This window comes from Mytilus edulis, chromosome 7 (assembly GCF_963676685.1).
Source record: "Mytilus edulis chromosome 7, xbMytEdul2.2, whole genome shotgun sequence".
In the NCBI taxonomy this organism is placed as follows: Eukaryota; Metazoa; Mollusca; class Bivalvia; order Mytilida; family Mytilidae; genus Mytilus; species Mytilus edulis.
Genome location: NC_092350.1, coordinates 23,195,242 through 23,213,467, shown reverse-complemented (window position 1 = coordinate 23,213,467; position 18,226 = coordinate 23,195,242). Strand labels below are relative to the sequence as shown.

General features: G+C 32.9%; 1 protein-coding gene across 1 annotated transcript in view; it reads left to right on the top strand.

Moving 5' to 3' along the window:
* The window catches only part of LOC139481048 (vesicle transport protein GOT1B-like), a 33,986-nt gene that overhangs the window by 10,393 nt on the left and 5,367 nt on the right, over window positions 1–18,226 (top strand). Inside the window, exons 2-5 of the mRNA XM_071264100.1 lie at window positions 11,685–11,776; window positions 12,151–12,329; window positions 14,302–14,383; window positions 17,529–17,561. Coding sequence (XP_071120201.1) covers window positions 11,685–11,776; window positions 12,151–12,329; window positions 14,302–14,383; window positions 17,529–17,561 — 386 coding nt within the window. The remainder of the gene's footprint in view (window positions 1–11,684; window positions 11,777–12,150; window positions 12,330–14,301; window positions 14,384–17,528; window positions 17,562–18,226) is intronic.

Here is an 18,226-nt window from a genome sequence, read left to right as displayed (position 1 = left end):
CAAAACTTTGAACAGATTCAAAATCACCAATATATGCATGCAATTTATCAAGTACTTCCAACGAGTTTTTGACACTCCAAAAGTAATTAATTCCACTATTTTCAAAGGCCTTATTTCAACAATTTATTATCTGGTTTTTTATTGTACCAAGTGTACTAGTAAGTAAAACAGACAATTTAGTAGTTGAACAATTGACAGTGGCGGGTCCAGGGGTGTTCTGGGGATAGGAACCCTTTTTTTGGAACCCTCTCCTTCTGTCCTGGATTGGAAACCCCCCTTTTTTTAAATGGATGGATCCGCCACTGCCCCTCATGCAGTCGGACAAGATGGACTGATTTTCAATAACCTATCTATTAAATGTTATCATTTTCTACTTATGTTACTTTAAAAGAAGTAACCAAAATCAATATATGCGTTATCTGTCCATATGTAAGTGTCATATATTACCAAACACAATGATAGTCAAAGTTTCAACAGGACATTCACGAAACTTAGGCAGCAATCATTTCATTTTCAGGGGGGGGGGGGGGGGGGGGGGATGCTGTGGATTTTTTTTTTTAAAGTTTGTTTCTAATTGTTTGAGAAACAAATAATTTGTTTTTGACCCTGAGGAAACAAAAATGTTTGTTTCACCCTCAGCTGCCACTATATGTAATGCTAAAATTGAAATGAAAGAAAAAATGTTTTCGACTGGTCTCCAAAAAATATTGTCTTTCGCCGAAGGAAAAAAATCCATAGCCCCCCCCCCCCGGAAAATCAAATGTTTGCTGCCTTAGGCATGTGTGGATAACTTTTATTCTTTAATAGTTAGTTTAAATAATTGTATACATTTATTTACATAAATCTTTATGAAACCAGTTTTTGACAACTATTATTATAAAAGTTTAAATCGCCATTCAAAAAGGGTTTTCTTTTTAATTATTTTAAGTCATTTACGTTTCACTAAATAAATATCTGTTCACGTTGCAATGATCACAAATTAACCAAATATCTGGGGTTTTTTCGTGAATTATTTGTCGTAACTTATTGTCAAAAGTTGTATGTGTTCCTGTTTTCTCTTATTTTTCGCACATATACTGTCAATCGAAATAGAAAGTACAATGATGTATTTTTAGTTTATTCTATTTTTAGATCATGTTATTACTACGCATAATGGGCACTATTGCCACGATTACCTGAGGGCACCGATTACCTCAGGGCATACAGCAGCGGACCTAACTGCCACCTGCTATTCACTTTCCAACCAGATATTTAAGTCCGCTCCAAAAACACATTCGGTCATTTCCACTCCGGTACCTCGAATGACCGAATAACATTGTTATTACTCGAATAACACTTGTAATGACCGAATAACACTTGAAATTTTAATATTAACACATATTGATGACTTTTAAACATTAATTATTAAATAATAGTATAATATGAGGCAGGCATTACCTGTAAATGGGGACGAAGTACATGTATGTGTGAATTATTTTTTTGGTGAAAGAAGACGTCAAGTCTTCTGAAGACCTATGGGACCGACTTTAAACTCATTGAGCCTCCGTATGCCGCATTCGTTTCTGTGTATTACAATTTCATAACAACTAAGATTCCTGACACCGATTTTTACACATGTTTAAGCATCTGAATCATTTAATTTGTAAATCAGGATTGAAAAACAATCACTATCGTAAATATGACCTTATTTATGTAAATTAATAGATTTCATCTCATCCACATGAAATCCATGAACGTTATTTGTTTACTTGTAACCGGATGTTTTTACTGTAGATATTTGTAGTATGCATGCGTGAATTTGGTATCGGGACAACTCACCCTGTTTACAAGTTTGCCCTTGAAGTTACAAATTTGCAATCTTGCAGACAAGAAGATTTTGTTTTTAATAAATAAAAAGGATCTATTTCTTATTAAATTGGTGTTTTTATTCATTGTTTTCCTTGTCATGTGAATTAGATGCCTTTCTACTTCAAATGGTTTGAATCTATTTATAAAATTATTCAAGACTCAGTTGACAAGAGCAGTACGTTACTGTTGGGAGAATTTGATTAAACTCTAAATGCTCATAGAATAAGAAATATAATTGAAACTGAATGTACCTCCTTCTGAATAATTTATTGCAATATAAATATAAATCCCTTTTGACAAGAGAAATCTGACTTTTGTCAGAAATATTTTTTTCACATGTGCAAAGGTAATCACGTGTGGCGGCCATATTGGTTTGTTTACAAATATGTGAAGAAGCGAATCCATGACAAATCGCCCCACTGGCAAATCGTCCCACTTTTTAACCAGCTCGCCCCACTTAAAAAAAAACGCCCCAAACTGGTTTACCAAATTGCCCCACTTTTTAAAAAATCGCCCCACTTGTGAAATGTGTTAAATCCCGTTAATCATGTTAATATTATTCCTGCCAACTCGCCCCACTTAATGGAAAACGGTAAAATCTAGATAAATATATTATTAACCAGGATGAATTTTGTAATGCCAACTCGCCCCACTTATGGAAAAAGAAGTTATCCCGTTGTATATGGGTTAAATCCCGTTAATATATGTTATTCCTTTTTTTTTTAAATAGCAGTAAGAAGTGATTATTAGTATTTCGGTAACGTAAATGTCAACTCGCTCCACTTGTGAAAAGTATGAATAGAGTTAAAGGCTACCAACTAGCACCACTTACGAATAAAATAATTAAACTGGAATGTGTGTTGGCTTTCCAATTGGTCCCACTTATAAGAACGTTTGAAATGCTTCTTTTTTTTTGTACTTTTCTTCTGCATAGTTGAAATAAAACAGAAAGAAGGTTAGGAACAGCATTTTTGTGACACGTTTTTCATGGTAAATATATGCAGTTTTCAATAAAATAAGTCAAGAATCATGTGTGTTTACATAATTTTATTCTCAGATGTTTGCACATATACATAAGTATGCATAACAATAACATTTTAAACAAACATTCATTAGATCAATTATGACAAGCACTGGCATGATAACATAAAAAGAAGTACTAGATTAAATGTCAGCACTAGAAACAAGAACATGAAGACATGAAAAGTTCAATAGCTATCTGCTTCCACGACTGGACCGTTGACACGACCACACTGGCGTAAGAGGTTTCTTTTCAATTGTTATGCAAATAACTAAGATTACAAGAATACAGTTATTCTCCAACAAGTGGGGTGATTTTTAGAAAAGTAGGGCGATTTGGTGAATCAGTTTGGGGCGGGTTTTTTTTTAAAGTGGGGCGATTTGCCAGTTGGGCGATTTGTCCTGCTTCCGAAGAAGCCTCGAGAACCATGACCTAAACATAAATAGTATCAGAAAGCGTAAACTTTATGCAATACTATTTTATCAATCATGATTATTTTCATAAATTTAAATTTGATTATTTAAAGAAATAAAATTATAACAATTACGATTTTAGATTAGAGATTCTACTCAGACATGCTTTGATCTATTTATAGCCAAATTAGTTTACCTGTGTGAAAATGTAAATAATTTGTTTACTAAACTAGTAAAGACAAACTATGGATGGAAGATAATAATTTACATAAATATTTCAGGACATTTGATTGATTTTAATAAATATAGGATTTAAAAACTGCAAGTGGAAACAAATTTAATCATTAGCTACATAATCAGCTGATAATTTTTCTCGCAAACATCGTGGTGATGAAGATAGTAAATAGTATTTTTTTTCACTAATTTATTGACATAATACTGGTTGTAACATATTTTATTTTTGTATTCAGGTTGCCCCCCCCCCCCCCCCCCCCCCCCCCCATTATGAGTGGTGTCCCTTAAATAAGGGACTGTTCCTAAAACAAGGGGTAATTTTACTGTTAAACAAAAGAAAGAACATTTTTAAGATTTTTATTAAACTCAAAAGTGGGAAAATTCTTATATTTGGAACAACTTTTCTAAATGAGGGGTCAAATTAATAAAGAAGATATAAGTTTAGAAACAACAGAAAATAATTATGACATATTTTGACCATTTAGTACTTTATAGATGCATAGTTCTTGGGGGAAAGTTTCATCAAATAATATGAATAAAAATGTGCTCATTTTTTACATTAGGTTGTAATGTTTTCCCAATAAGGTTACCCCTCATTTGGAGTGTTGTTCCCAACCTGTTAAAGGTCCATCTTTGTGTGCATAATTCAAAATTGGAAATTTCAGCAAGCATCTAATATTCTTACGCAAGAAAATAAACCCGGATCTGCTAGCTTCATCTAATCTACCGATTTAAAAACTAGAATCATGCAAACAGACATAAGAAATAGGCATGTAAGTTCATCATACAAATATGACACTTTTTCTAGACAATCCAGATCGTGCAAAATACTTCGCTTAAAATTGTAACCTTTAAATTGTTGTTGTGCACTAAAAACCCCTATGGGAACTTTCAAAAGTTGGTGGGTATGTAACAAGCCTTTCTATTTTTATGCTCCATTCATGGGCATTATGTTTTCTGGTCTGTTCGTTCGTCCTGCTTCTGGTTATAAAGTTTATGGTCGAGGTAGTTTTTGATGAAGTTGAAATCCAATCAACTTGAAACTTAGTGCACATGTGTTCCTTATGATATGATCTTTTTAATTTTACTGCTAGTTTAAAGATTTTACCTAATTTTCACAGTCCACTGAACATAGAAAATGATTGTACGGATGGGAAATCCATGTACTTAAAATTATGACCTTTTTGAAGAAGAAAAAAATACATCATAACGTTAAATGGAACAAAGCAGCCTGGGTTAGTTGGGCTGCTTTTGTGGTAATTCAGGTTACCTTTTATTCACCTTCTTCCACCTCAGAGCTATCAGCTCTTTGATTGTAACTTAAATATTTGTTAAAAAAAGAAACGGAAATACCGTAACGTTTCCGATTTGGTTCTGTTGTTAGGGATTTTAGTTGTGACGTTATTTAAGTTATGACCTCATATGCAATGTAAACAAAGATACGCTATCATCAGGTAACGTTTTTTCATATCAAGGAATTATTAAAAATTCCTATTTTATACTAAACAGATAAATATATATTTTACTCAAAGTTTCATACAAACGAGACTGGAAAAAGAAAGTACATTGTAGATTTCTGCGCAAGTCTGGAAATTCAAAAACGCGACAAAAAAAAATTGAACGATTTTGAGTTCATTAATAGTACAAGGAAAAATTCGGGAAATTTTCCCGATTATTTTTTTTTTTTTTTTTTTTTTATTGAATTTTCTACTGTTATTGGGGACTTTGTCCCCATATTATTGATGTATTTTATAACTCACCAGTGATTTACAGAAGACAGATAAGTTCATAAAAAGCTTTTTAAATTTAGTGTGTATATCCAATATGGTGACCACGGAAATCACAATGGCCGCCATGTTCGATGTACACACTAAATTTAAAATGATCTTTATGAACTTATCTGTGTTATGTAAATAATTTGTAAGTTGTAAAATACATCGATAATACATTAATATTTAATAATCAATGTTTAAAAGTCATCAACATGTGCTGATATTAAAATTTCAAGTGTTATTCGGTCATTACAAGTGTTATTCGGATAATAACAGTGTTATTCGGTCATTCGTGTTACCCTTCCCACCCTACAAGTTTGCCCAACGAGCCTGTTCGCAACATGATTTTTCAGGTTATTTCTGTTATTCGGAACTCCTCTCGAAAACTGAGATGGTACAGTGGGTGAACACTGTCTGCATATCAGAATACACAGGTCTCAATACAAGTGTAAGAGATAAATTTGTCCTGGTAAAATATGTCCGGGCGGACACATATTACTAGTATAAAAAGTCCATGGTTACAGAATTTACTAGTATTTTTAGTCCTATGTTAGTAATTTATGTCCCCAGACTAATTTTCCTAGGAATTCAAGTCCATCTCCTTAATATTCCTAAGTAAAAATGTCCATGTCCATACCTGCCAACTGTCACGTGCACTATTTGCGGGGGATTTCCCCCATTAGTCCGGCCGATCGGTGAAAAAATTGCTCAAATAATGAGGAAAGCACCAGTTTTTGCATGATGGTACATTTTTGTGTACTGAGCAATATTAGCTATGGACCCACCCTCAAAATTCAATATGGCGGCTTATTTCAAGATGGCTTCCGTACGTTCTAAAATATTTTCCAGTATTACACAAACCACAGTGGATTTGATGCTGGAAGCACAAAAATCAACATATTTGAATGACTTGGTGTACTCTTGCAAGATTTTGTTTTGATCTATCTTTGAAATACAAAATGGCGGCTATTTTCAAAATGGCCGCCTTAAAAAGGAGCAAATATTCATTATTGAGAATTGACCTGAATATAAGCATTTTATTGATATATAGTGTCATTTAGTATCTGTCCCTTTAGATTTTGCCTTGCTTGTCATTTCATACACAAAGTAGAAGCCTTCATAAAAAGCTGCAGTAGTAGCTTTCATTAAAAGCTGCACTATTTGTTGTCTTGGGTCACACATAAAAGCTGTGATTTGAGATATCAAACTGTGAATTGAGAATCATTTAAACACATATCAGTGAAATGGCAGGAATTGGGGACAACAAGGACAAGAACATTGAAATGGCAGAACATTAATCACTTGGGGATATGGAGAAACCCACAGCTGAACTCGGACGCTTTAACAGAGGACAGCTCAGAAATGACTATTAAACAATTGTACCAAGAATTTTTAGCAGGTAGTAAATTTAATGCTCAAATAACAGCTGAGATTACCGCAATATAAAACAGAGCGAATCATCGCGAATTGATAAAATATGTGTTGGTCTCATTACGTTTCAAGCTGAACAGAAAGAGGCAATGCATATTAATAACGAACAGAGGAGAGCAATATCTCAGCAACTTCAGCAGTCTGAAGACAGGATAGACCACAATAATTGCTTGGCGGAATTGATGGTCAGACCAATAAGATATTCAATGCTGTTGTGAGACGAATGGACAAGCTGACAATTTCTGAGGAAGTAGACACAGTTCAATTTAAAAGTGCATTTGAACAGCAGGGTACCTTCCAACAACTGGCATCTGTTGTAAATGAATTAGTGGACAATCGAAATAAAAAAGTTAAAATTCCTGAAATGGACACATCATCTAAGCCAAAATTTGACCTTAGCCAGTACAACGCAAGTTTACCAAAAGTACACAACAAAATCCATGCCTTGGGTCTTTCCCCAATTATGGTTCGCATGAACCAGCAACAGCGCCAACTCTGTTGAAGGTGTCTTCACCTTAAGTCAAAAGTCCTATGTCAGGGTTTTTGGCCCTGCATGAAACAGTTCAAATTATTCAACAACAATCTCCAATTAAGAACATACTAAAACCCTCTAGTACTTATCAAGGATACCAGCAATAGTATGTGTCGTCTTACGCACACTTACAATCTACTATGAGTCAATAATATTTGGTTCAGAGCAGCAGACCATTACAGGAACAATTGGCTGCAAGTGGATCCTATCAAGTTTCTCCAATGCTGAATGCAGTGCCTACTTACGATATCATCCCCATCGAGTCAATGGCAAATCCCACATTTATCACTCCAAGTATGACAACCTCGTCAGCTCCTGGAACTCTAACAGGCTTCCTATAACAGCAAGCTGACTCCACTGACCGGTCCAGGAAAGGGCAGAGGAAACCAAAAGAGGGTGGCAACACCTCTTCTTCAGACTCCTCATTGGAGAAAGAATATACCCGATGGCAAGAAAATCTTGGTGCAAGGGACCGGAGACGAAGCCCACAGCTCCCAAAAATTAAAAAAACTCAATTAGAGAGGATCCATGACTTGGGAGGCGTTCATTTACCAATTTGAACGATTTGCCGGTAGATGACAATGGGAAAACAGAAAAATGTGTATAGGCCCCATATTACGCTCGCACAGATGATGATTCCAAGGCCTTAAAAAAAGCATTCATTTGGAGCAGCGTTTCAGCAAGAAAGACGATCAAACCAGATTGGAACCGAAGCATTCCGTCGAGAATGTAAAGACAAAGATTCTTCAAGGCATGTAATAAAGAGGAACCCAGAAAATTTCAACAAGACGTTGAATCAACTAAAAAACCCAATAGCAAACCAGATAGCGATATATGAATCAAAAAGTGCCAATTATAACCATCGACAAGTCTACTTTGCTGATGTCGCAGTATCACCGACCGATAAAGGAAATATGAGCAGACCTTTGGATAATGAGGAGCATAACCTTGCAAAAATTGTCACAAAACTAGCTGATATTATGCTTTCAACTAATCAGCATAGCCGTGGATTGGCCGATCAGTATAACCTCGGATTTCTGATCAAATAATCATGGAAGATCACCAGTTCAATATACACATGGAGGATCTCCTGAGCAATACATTCGCGGTAGATCGCCTGATAGATTACACCCAAGCTAAATGCCTATCGATCAGCAACACCCCACTAAGGTAGAGATCATATAGTCCCTAAAGACAACGGTTAGCATCTCCACGGGTAAACTCCAGAAATCCCGGTTATTTCAGACAACGATCACCATCACAAGGATATGGAACAAATCAAAGTGCTACTCCAACAATGGAGTCTTTAAACAGCAAAGGGTCGGGCCAGTAGGCCAACGCACGATTCCAAAGTCCATTGGCCATGAAACATCACCTCATCACAAAATCGAACAGAGGCCCACGGCCTCGTCCGATATTGTCATCAGACGAACCATTTGAAAGAGCTTAGCAGAAAGAGGTACTATACATGACCAGAATGTGAGCATGATTGTGGACACTGCTGCAATGATATCATTAGTAAATGAGAAATTAATTCCGGCAGAAAATGGAGTTTTTGAGAACGTAACGCTACGTAGTTTGTGTTAACAGCTTGTTATTGGGAAGACTATAAAGAACGAATCTCGACATCAATAGAGTAAACAGACGATGTTATACTTAGGCTAGATATTTTGGACATACTGAGCGCAGTGATAAACCTGAGTACTCCCACAATTACCATCAACAATAAAGTGATAAATGCGGCATTTGTTAACGGTGGAAACGAGATTTCAACTCAGCAAGTTTGCATAAAACGAACCATCACAGTTCCACCAAACTCAGAAATGACTGTTACCATTAAAACTAATAAAAGTGCTGATCAGGAGTGCATTTTAGGACCATACTCGCTGAATAGTTGCGAATTTGTCTCGCACGTCGTTGGAAAAGGAAATAGTAGCCCCTTAACCATTTTAAATGATGAGAATCGCCTATTCCGATGAAGAAAAGGTACACCTATTGATTACATAGAACAATTTGACGATGTACTGCGTACGGCAGATGAAAACGCGATAAGTGACGTAAGACGTTACATTGAAGAGACACGAGACAGGGTGCCCTCGGCACTGCCTCAAAGTTCAGATGAGTTATCTACTATTCCACCACATTTAACCGACCTATATTAACGTTCAATCGACTCGTTTCAACCTATTTCTTTCCAACCATTAAAACTGAAAGCGTTTAAAGAATAACATGTACCATATTGATTAACATTTTGAATTTCACTATTTATTTTTGTATGTGCAGCCATATTTGCAAATGTATGTGTAATAGAAATAACCAAATTATTTATTATATTTTAAAATTAATTGATAACAAATTCAAGAACATGAAGTCCATTTTTGAAGAATCATAACTTTAATTTCCGAAATTATATAGAATACCTTTAGGACAATCTTGATTTTTATACCGTTTTTCCGCCATCTTGAAAATGGCAGCCATATTGGATTTTCAGAGTGGGTCCATAGCTGAAATCAAAGGGTATATAACCAAGAACTACTATGCAAAGTTTCGTGCTTTCCTCATCAAGTGAACAATTCTGCTCTATATCTGCACCAATCGGCCGGACTACATGGAGGCTCCCAAATAGAAATTTTGAAAGAGCAATTTTGTCCACAATTTCAACAAAACAATAAATTTTACAATGGCTATAGTCTTGTAAGAGTATTAATTAAGAAGTCAAAAAACAACATTAAAATATATTTGAAGCCCTTGATGGTTTTGTAGAACTATAGGATCCATCTTGCATGTAAAACCCCCATGGGCATTTTGAAAAGTTGGCATGTATGCATGTCCTTTTTTTATAAGAAAAATATTTATGAATCAAATCATTTACATATGAACAATGGAAATTTAAATGTTAACTTTTAATATTATTTTAGAGTTGTGCATTTTTATTTTTAATCAAATTCATGTTCCCAGACTAATTTTCCTAGGAAATCATGTCCATGTCATTAATATTCCTAGGTAAAAACGTCCATGCCCTTTATTTTAAAAGGTTTTGATAAATATTATGTTTTAATATTGTTTAAGAGTTGTGTATCAATTTCATTTAATAAAATGTTTGGCCCCAGACTAATTTTCCTAGGAAATCATCACTTCTATATCACTTCAAAGCATTTGCTCAGAGATACATCATGCTTAATTACAATGTGTTTTAATTTATTATAAGAAATAATGACCAGAGCATGAAATGGATTCTGTGCAAGTTTCTCAGTAATTCCCAAGTGTCTTATATAATAAGTTACATTCCTTTAATAACCTAGCCTTGTTATCACAGCCAAGTTTATCCCTGAATAGCTGTCTCATTGATTTACCATGGTTAATCAAAAATGTATTAATTTAATTTAAAAATTAGTTATCAAGGCTATGCATGTTGTTTCTGCGCAAATTAAAGTATCAAGAGTTCCCTAGAGCCCACTATAAATGAAAGAATTTTACAAATAACTAACATACAGTAGTCAGGGGTACTACTTGTACAAGTTATTTTTAATTACTTGAAGAAGTAATATTAATATACTTATATAAGTAAATTTTTAGGATACTTATACAAGTGAATTTTATTTACTTGTATAGGTAAAAAAAATATTGGCCGAGTTATGTCCCTTAGACATTCAATTTTTTTTTCTTGTAGAAGTAAAAAAGTAATCCTATCTTCTTTTATTGAATTCTTATGATTTCTTTGCTCTAATAGAATTTTAAATTATCTGCCCTTTACAGATGTCTACTAATCATTTAAGTGTAATTTCATGGACAATGAAAATCCCAATTTTCTGTTATCTTCAGAACATTGCTCATTTACAAGCCCCCAAGGAGCAATTTTTGAAGGCCTTGCGCAAATCCTTAAGATCTTTGCACAATCAGTTTCTTTGTTGAATTAATGAGATGAAACATTGAACTCTAATACAAAAAATTTAGTAAACCTGGGAAAAATCATTAAAGGCATGAATTAACATCTCAAAACTTGAGGACTTTTGTGGGATTGTAAGAAAAATTTACTTATACATGTAAATTTTTGAGAAAATTAAGGGCAGATTATTCAAACATTATTTATTTACTTATATGTGTATATTTCTTTTTACTTCTTCAAGTAAATAAAAATAACTTGTACAAGTAGTACCCCTGACTGACAAATGTTATTACAGATTTAGAAAAATTAAGAAATAAAGAGTAGACAACTCATGAAAGTATCTGTAATAACACATGCAAGTTATTTTCTGTAATAACCCTATAGAGTTATATCTCTGACTGAACATAGTGGTAAGTTTTTAATTAAGAAATAAGTGTAAAGGATTAATATTGTGATATATACTGCCTGCATTAAATATGTTTGAGATGTTTAAAAATACCTGTTGGTAAATTATTTAAATGTTTAATCCAAATTAACTTTTTTTCAGAGATTGGTGTTGGGCTAGCTGGATTTGGAATTGCCTTTCTGTTTCTAGGAATTATGTTTTTCTTTGACAGAGGATTACTAGCCATTGGAAATGTAAGTCTTTGTTTAAAGAATATGGTACATGTGTACCTGTAAAAATTAGTGTAAAAATATCTGATAACCATCTATCATGTCTATGTTTACCTTGACAAAGATTTGAATAAGGAAAGTTCAAATTAACATGAAAAGACTGAAAGAGAACAGGAAACTTTATCCTGATGATCTGTATATTTAAAACAAAATATTTCAATCGATCTTAATTTACAAAAATACAAGAAAAGGATATAAACAGAAACCCAAAAGATAGTGAACAGTACCTGAGCATCAGAAATTACAGCCATCTGGCCATGGCTTTGTAAAATAAATTTGATGTTATAACCATATAACATTTATGATTAATGTTCATTTGTATTTTTCTTTCTTTTCAGATTTTATTTATAGTTGGACTTTCTTTTGTGATAGGAATGGAAAGAACTGTAAGATTTTTCTTTCAAAAACATAAAATTAAAGCCACAAGTTTCTTTATTGGAGGAATATTTGTTGTATTATTAGGATTTCCAGTCATAGGAATGTGTGTAGAATTATATGGATTTTTCTTATTATTTAGGCAAGTATATATAGTATGATACATATTATAACAAGAAATATATATTGTGCACATATATGTTTGTGTAATCTAGTGCAGAGGTCGAAGTTGTACTATTACATGTAACATGATTACAATTTAAACAGACAAAAAACATAGTTGACTACAATGTGAATCAGGTTAAGAATCCCACAAGCATGATAAGTAATTTGCTTTGAGGAAATTTTGCTAACAAGATTTCAGAGATGTTATAATTACATCATGCAATATGTCCTACAAAAACCATTTTGAAAACACACAAAGAAACTGAAAATATGGGACAGTTTAAGACTTATAAATGTTTATCCCGTTTTGAGTACATCATTGTATATTTAATATGTTTAAGCAAAAGAACAGTTCAACTTGTATTTTAGAAAGTCATTGTGAGATGAAATAAGTATACTGACACTGATCCATTATTAAGTTTAGGGATCACAGTTTATCATGGACAACTGTTACATGTACATGTATGTCTGTAAAAATAAAAACTGTAACCAGAGGAGCTACATGTAGTCAGTTCATTATGAAAGGTATAAGTTTATCTTGAGGCTAGGAATGACATATTCTAGTTTCAATTCATTCTAACATTACTTTGTTATAGCAGATTTTCTCTATTACTAAGGAGTAGGTTTACAACATGCATATGATGCACTTGATTATGAATATCTTTTATGTACAATGTATTTTGCCATTTGATTGAGGACTTTCAGTTTTGAATTTTCCTCAGTATTTTTGATATTTTACTTTTTATGTAATACTAAGAACAAATTCTTATGTTTTCTTTAACAATGTTTAACGTAATGGCCATGTATGAAAACTACAAATCAAGGTTTTGTGAAATTTGGCATGGACATTCATGTAAGCATGCTTTTTTACATCAATCACTCATCATGCTTTTTATACAACGGTTGAACCGCAAAAAATTTATTGGGATCGTATAATGGTATGATGTTGTTGTTGTCTGCGTAAATCACTCATCATGCTCATCAAGTTCCTGTTTACTGGATACTAATTGCAGGGTATTGATTTACATATATATATACATGTATATATATAGCACTAGTTCACACCCATGATATCGCGGGTCCATGACTGAATTTAAGTATATAACTATGTGTAAACCTTATTTTAGCCTGGATTTTTGTATTGGTATTGTCATCTGATATAGTCATGCTGATTATAAGATGCACAGTTTTCTCTGTTTTCAAAATCTTTGTTTGAACTTTTCATCCTGGAACTTATCTATTACTGATAATATTAATTACATGTATTTGGAAATAAAAGGGCCTGGGATGGAGTAGTTTTTAATCGACAGCATAGTCCTATATTATTATAAATAAAGTTGAATTCTTTAATATGCAGATTTTAGATGTACATCATGCCGGCTAACAAATTGAAAACTGTACCTATGAAGGCCTTTTTTAAGTCTAGATTTTTAGTATTAGTATTGTCATCTTATAAAGTTATGCTGATTAAAATACTACAATACATACATGACATGCAATAGGAAACAATGCGACAATGATTGAATTTAGTAGTGTCAACCCTGTGAGTATGACCCGTGTAAATAGCAAATCCTAAACACACCGTTTGGTGGTGTGCCGGTCAAATGTTGGACGTACAGATAAGGTAATAGGTAACAGCCAAACAGTGATGAATATACTATATTGGTATCAGTATCGGATTCGACCCAGAAGTTGTTAATTATTAGCAATATTAATTATGTGGAAAACAAAAGGGTCTAGAATGGTGTAATTTTTAATCAACACCATCATGACCATTGTCCTTTATATGCTATATATACAGTTGAATTCTTTGATTTGTCATTTTTACTCCATGATGGCTAACAAATTGGACCTCGTTATTTTAGTATTATCATGATTATAGATGAATAGTGAGCAATAGTTAATTGTTTAACTTGTTTATTGATATATGTAAACTTTTCTTCTTTCAGTGGGTTTTTCCCAGTAGTAATTAACTTTTTAAGAAGAGTACCAGTTATAGGAACAATTTTAAATTTACCTTATATTCGACAGGTAAGTTTTATTTATTGCAGACTTTCTCCTAACATCTTAATGATAAATTGATAATCATGAAATATCTGTTTATTTAATCTAAAAATCAGGTTACCTTGCACCCTTACAAAATTATTGTTAATAATAGAGTAAGTGGACTAATTGTCAAACAGCATTCCAACAACACAGAATAGACAATAAACATTTAGAGGTCACTATACATCCTTCATCACCCAACAAGTACCCACACTCATGACTGTTTATAACAAATTATAAATCTATCTTTGTCTTGTACAAAATGTATGGGGAAACAAGTTGTGAAAATAATTCAAAACAGACCAGCAAGTTATTAGCAATAGCAAATTCTCACTATAGACAAAGGCCTGATAAAAAAAAACATGCCAAGGAGAAATCAGTTACTGACAGCTAGCTGTATATATAGATCAAAGTCAATAACAATTAATAAAAAAAAATATATTTAGTTGGAAAGTGCTGCTCCATAAAGAATTGGTACAGCATAAGAAAACAAGATTTAAAATGCTGTCAGATAAATAAAAATGAATAAATAAGTTTTATTTAGAGTCAGCATAGTAAACAAATAAGCAGAGACTAATAAGAACATATCATAAGGTCTTATGAGCTTTTAACCGACATGTACTCATAAATCTAAAATATGTCAGATTCACTTATACTCCAATTTCAATTTTATAGCAACTAAGATTTTGCTAAGTACATATATTTTGATTTACAATCTTGTTTCTATTTGCATAATAATTAAAGGAATTTATAGAGTATTATGTCAAAGCATGGAAGTATTATATTGACAGGAACTCCAACAAACCGACTTCAAACGTTTATAGTGCGATGCCGCAAAATCGTTAAGTATCTGTTAATTAATTTGACATCTTTCAATTAGTTGTATCGATGCATGGGTTCAACGACGTTTTCGGGATACTCGTAATGACGGAATTTACCGAAGTAACCGGATGTATACATAAATGTCAAGGATATGACATTTAACGACCATGCCAATATTTGGCAGTTGACAATTTATAGTTTTTAGGTTTTCTATGTTAATAAACTATCAACATTTACAAATATTTCACTTATCAATATGGACATGCACGATTTTGATGATGAAGAATTTGAAAAAATTATCGGAGAAGAAATTGAAGAGTTTTATTGCTTTTGTAAATCTAAAACATGTTCAATAGAAAAGATGATTCAGTGTGAAGGACCCGACTGTAGACTGAAATATCTACGACTGCTGTCACTACAAAGAGTGAATCCAAGGTTGACTGCATGTTGCTGAATTTGTTCCCAATTAATTTCAGCAGTGTTAGATATTTGATAGTTGACATTGATATTAATCGGCTTTGAATTTACTTTCCGATTATTAAAGTTCTAGCTTTCTCCAGCGCCTTAATTTCATTCTGCATGACTCACAAATATACTGTGGATGACTAGTTGTGTCTTGTTCTATATCAACTTTTAAGGCAAGTTTTATATCCCTTGAAAATCTTGATTTATCATATGGCAAATGATTCTTAGTGTGTGGAATAGTGGAACTACATAAACGGCAAAGTTCCGCCATATCAGTTTACTGAAAAAAAAGTAATGCTATTCTTCATTTGATTCAGTTGCAGTAAAAAATTAACCATCCCCCTTTTGCGCTACCAATGTGAAACAAAATCATTACTGACAACTAACTGATTAATTTCAAACAGATGCCATATGATCCCCCCCCCCCCCCCCCCAAAAAAAAAAACTGAAAAAAAACATAATCGTTTGCATGGACATCGCAAATATCTATTTATTCTTTATATTCGCTTATTTGTTTCTCTGTTATTTGTTTTGTGCATAATCAGGCCAATAGAATTTTTTTCATATATGAAATGGATTTGTTAAAATATGTTTAAGGCTGTAAGTTGAAAACTTCTGTTTCATTTGATCTCTGGTGGAGAGTAGTCTTATTGGCAATCATATCTTCTTATTTTTATATTGAATTATAATAAATGTCTTGTGTAAGGAAACAAATAGTTGTAATCTGCATGTATAATTGAGGTTTACTGCTAACAAATCACTTGTTGAATTGTTTACTGAAAGTCCGGTGTCAAATGTTTCATTCATTTCAACAAAAAGAAAATTTTATAAATTTCCCAAAACAAATCCGTCAGACGCCAGAGCAATCTCGGACCAGGTTGAATTTAAAAAAAAAAGGTGTACATGTAATCTGTGTTTTAACTTGATACATACTATATGGAGAGACAATCACGGGCGTATAATTTTACACCTCTTAGTGCTTAAAACAATTTCTATAAATATGTTAAGTTACATTTTACGATCGAGAAAACTATTAATATTTGTGTTACACTCGATTAAAATTTACAATCTTTAACTTAAAATTTGAGTTATCAGGCGCCATCAGGCACACTACACGGACATCAAATTATTTTCTGCAAACACTCTACTTCAGAGTCATGTAATCTTCATAATCCGATATTTCCCGATTTCCTAGTTCTAGTGATAAAAACATATTAGACAAAACTAAAAATAATCTTACCTTCTTTCCAAATACAGTTATTTTTCTTTTGTCATTCTGTTAAACATGGACCGATTTTTAAGATTGTTTCAGCTGTAGTCTTTAATTAATGAATAGAAACAGGTGTCGTTATTCATGTAGCGATTCGCAATTAGCCACGGGAGTTTCCGTGTTTATTTACATTGGTAGGTAGATTAGACCCTCGATAACAGATCACGTGATAAGATCAGTTTCTGTAAACTACACACGCGAGGGCGGTATCACAGATACCCCACAAAGGAGTTATCACATACTTGACATACTGAGTCGGAACCTTTTATTTTCCTAAAGAAATCAGTGGGGTGCGAATGTGCTAATTTTTCGTTGGAGTTCCTGTCAATATAATACTTCCATGGTCAAAGGAACAGCAACCTAACAACACAGTAACAATAAAACTAACAGAAGACATCATTGTATAATGTTACAAATGTTTTAAAATGCACTCAGGACCATGTCAAATTCTCAAAAACGACATTCTATGTGAAAAGAAATTATAAAACAAAAGAATACACAGAAGAAATCTTTATTTATTTTTATATTTTGATGAATCTTTGAAGTTATTGGACAGATAATTATTTATTGCAGGTTGCAGACAAACTTGGAGAGTCCAATTCAATGGTATAGTGAATTTTTGTTACTTAGTTAACAGTATTATCAGAAAGTGCCATTGTCAAGAACAAATAAGCTCAGCATAATAATGAAGAAATTAACAAGAATGATCAAATTATGTAGAAAAAGATATTGTGATTTTTACCAAAGAATACTGATTTTGAATTCCATCAAGACTCTGCGCCACAGCTAGAAATGCACCCCTTGTTGACAGCTTATAAAATGTTGAAACTTGAATGCATGATCAAGAGATTTGTCATCCTGTAGTTTAAAGGTGTAGCATTGTGTATCAGTAACTATTGTTGACCATTACACTAGACAAAAAGACTACTTTCATTGGAACAGTCACTGAGATTGAACTCAGTTTATATCATGTATATAGTTTAAAATTATATTCCTGATCATATTTGACATAAAGAGTAGTTAATTTTTATAATTTGGTGCTTTAAAAATGTTTCTGAAATTATTGAAAGGATGTGTATATTAAAATGTTGATGCAAACTATTCCTGATTGTACTCCTTAACTTGATACTGTACGAGAAGGAAAATTTGTACTCAGAAAACTTACAATTCAATGCAAAATTAGCTACTTGTATAAAAGACTTGGATGAAAAAGTACATGAGTGTTTTTTGTGTTTGCATGTACCACAAACATCAATGATCAAACCATAAAA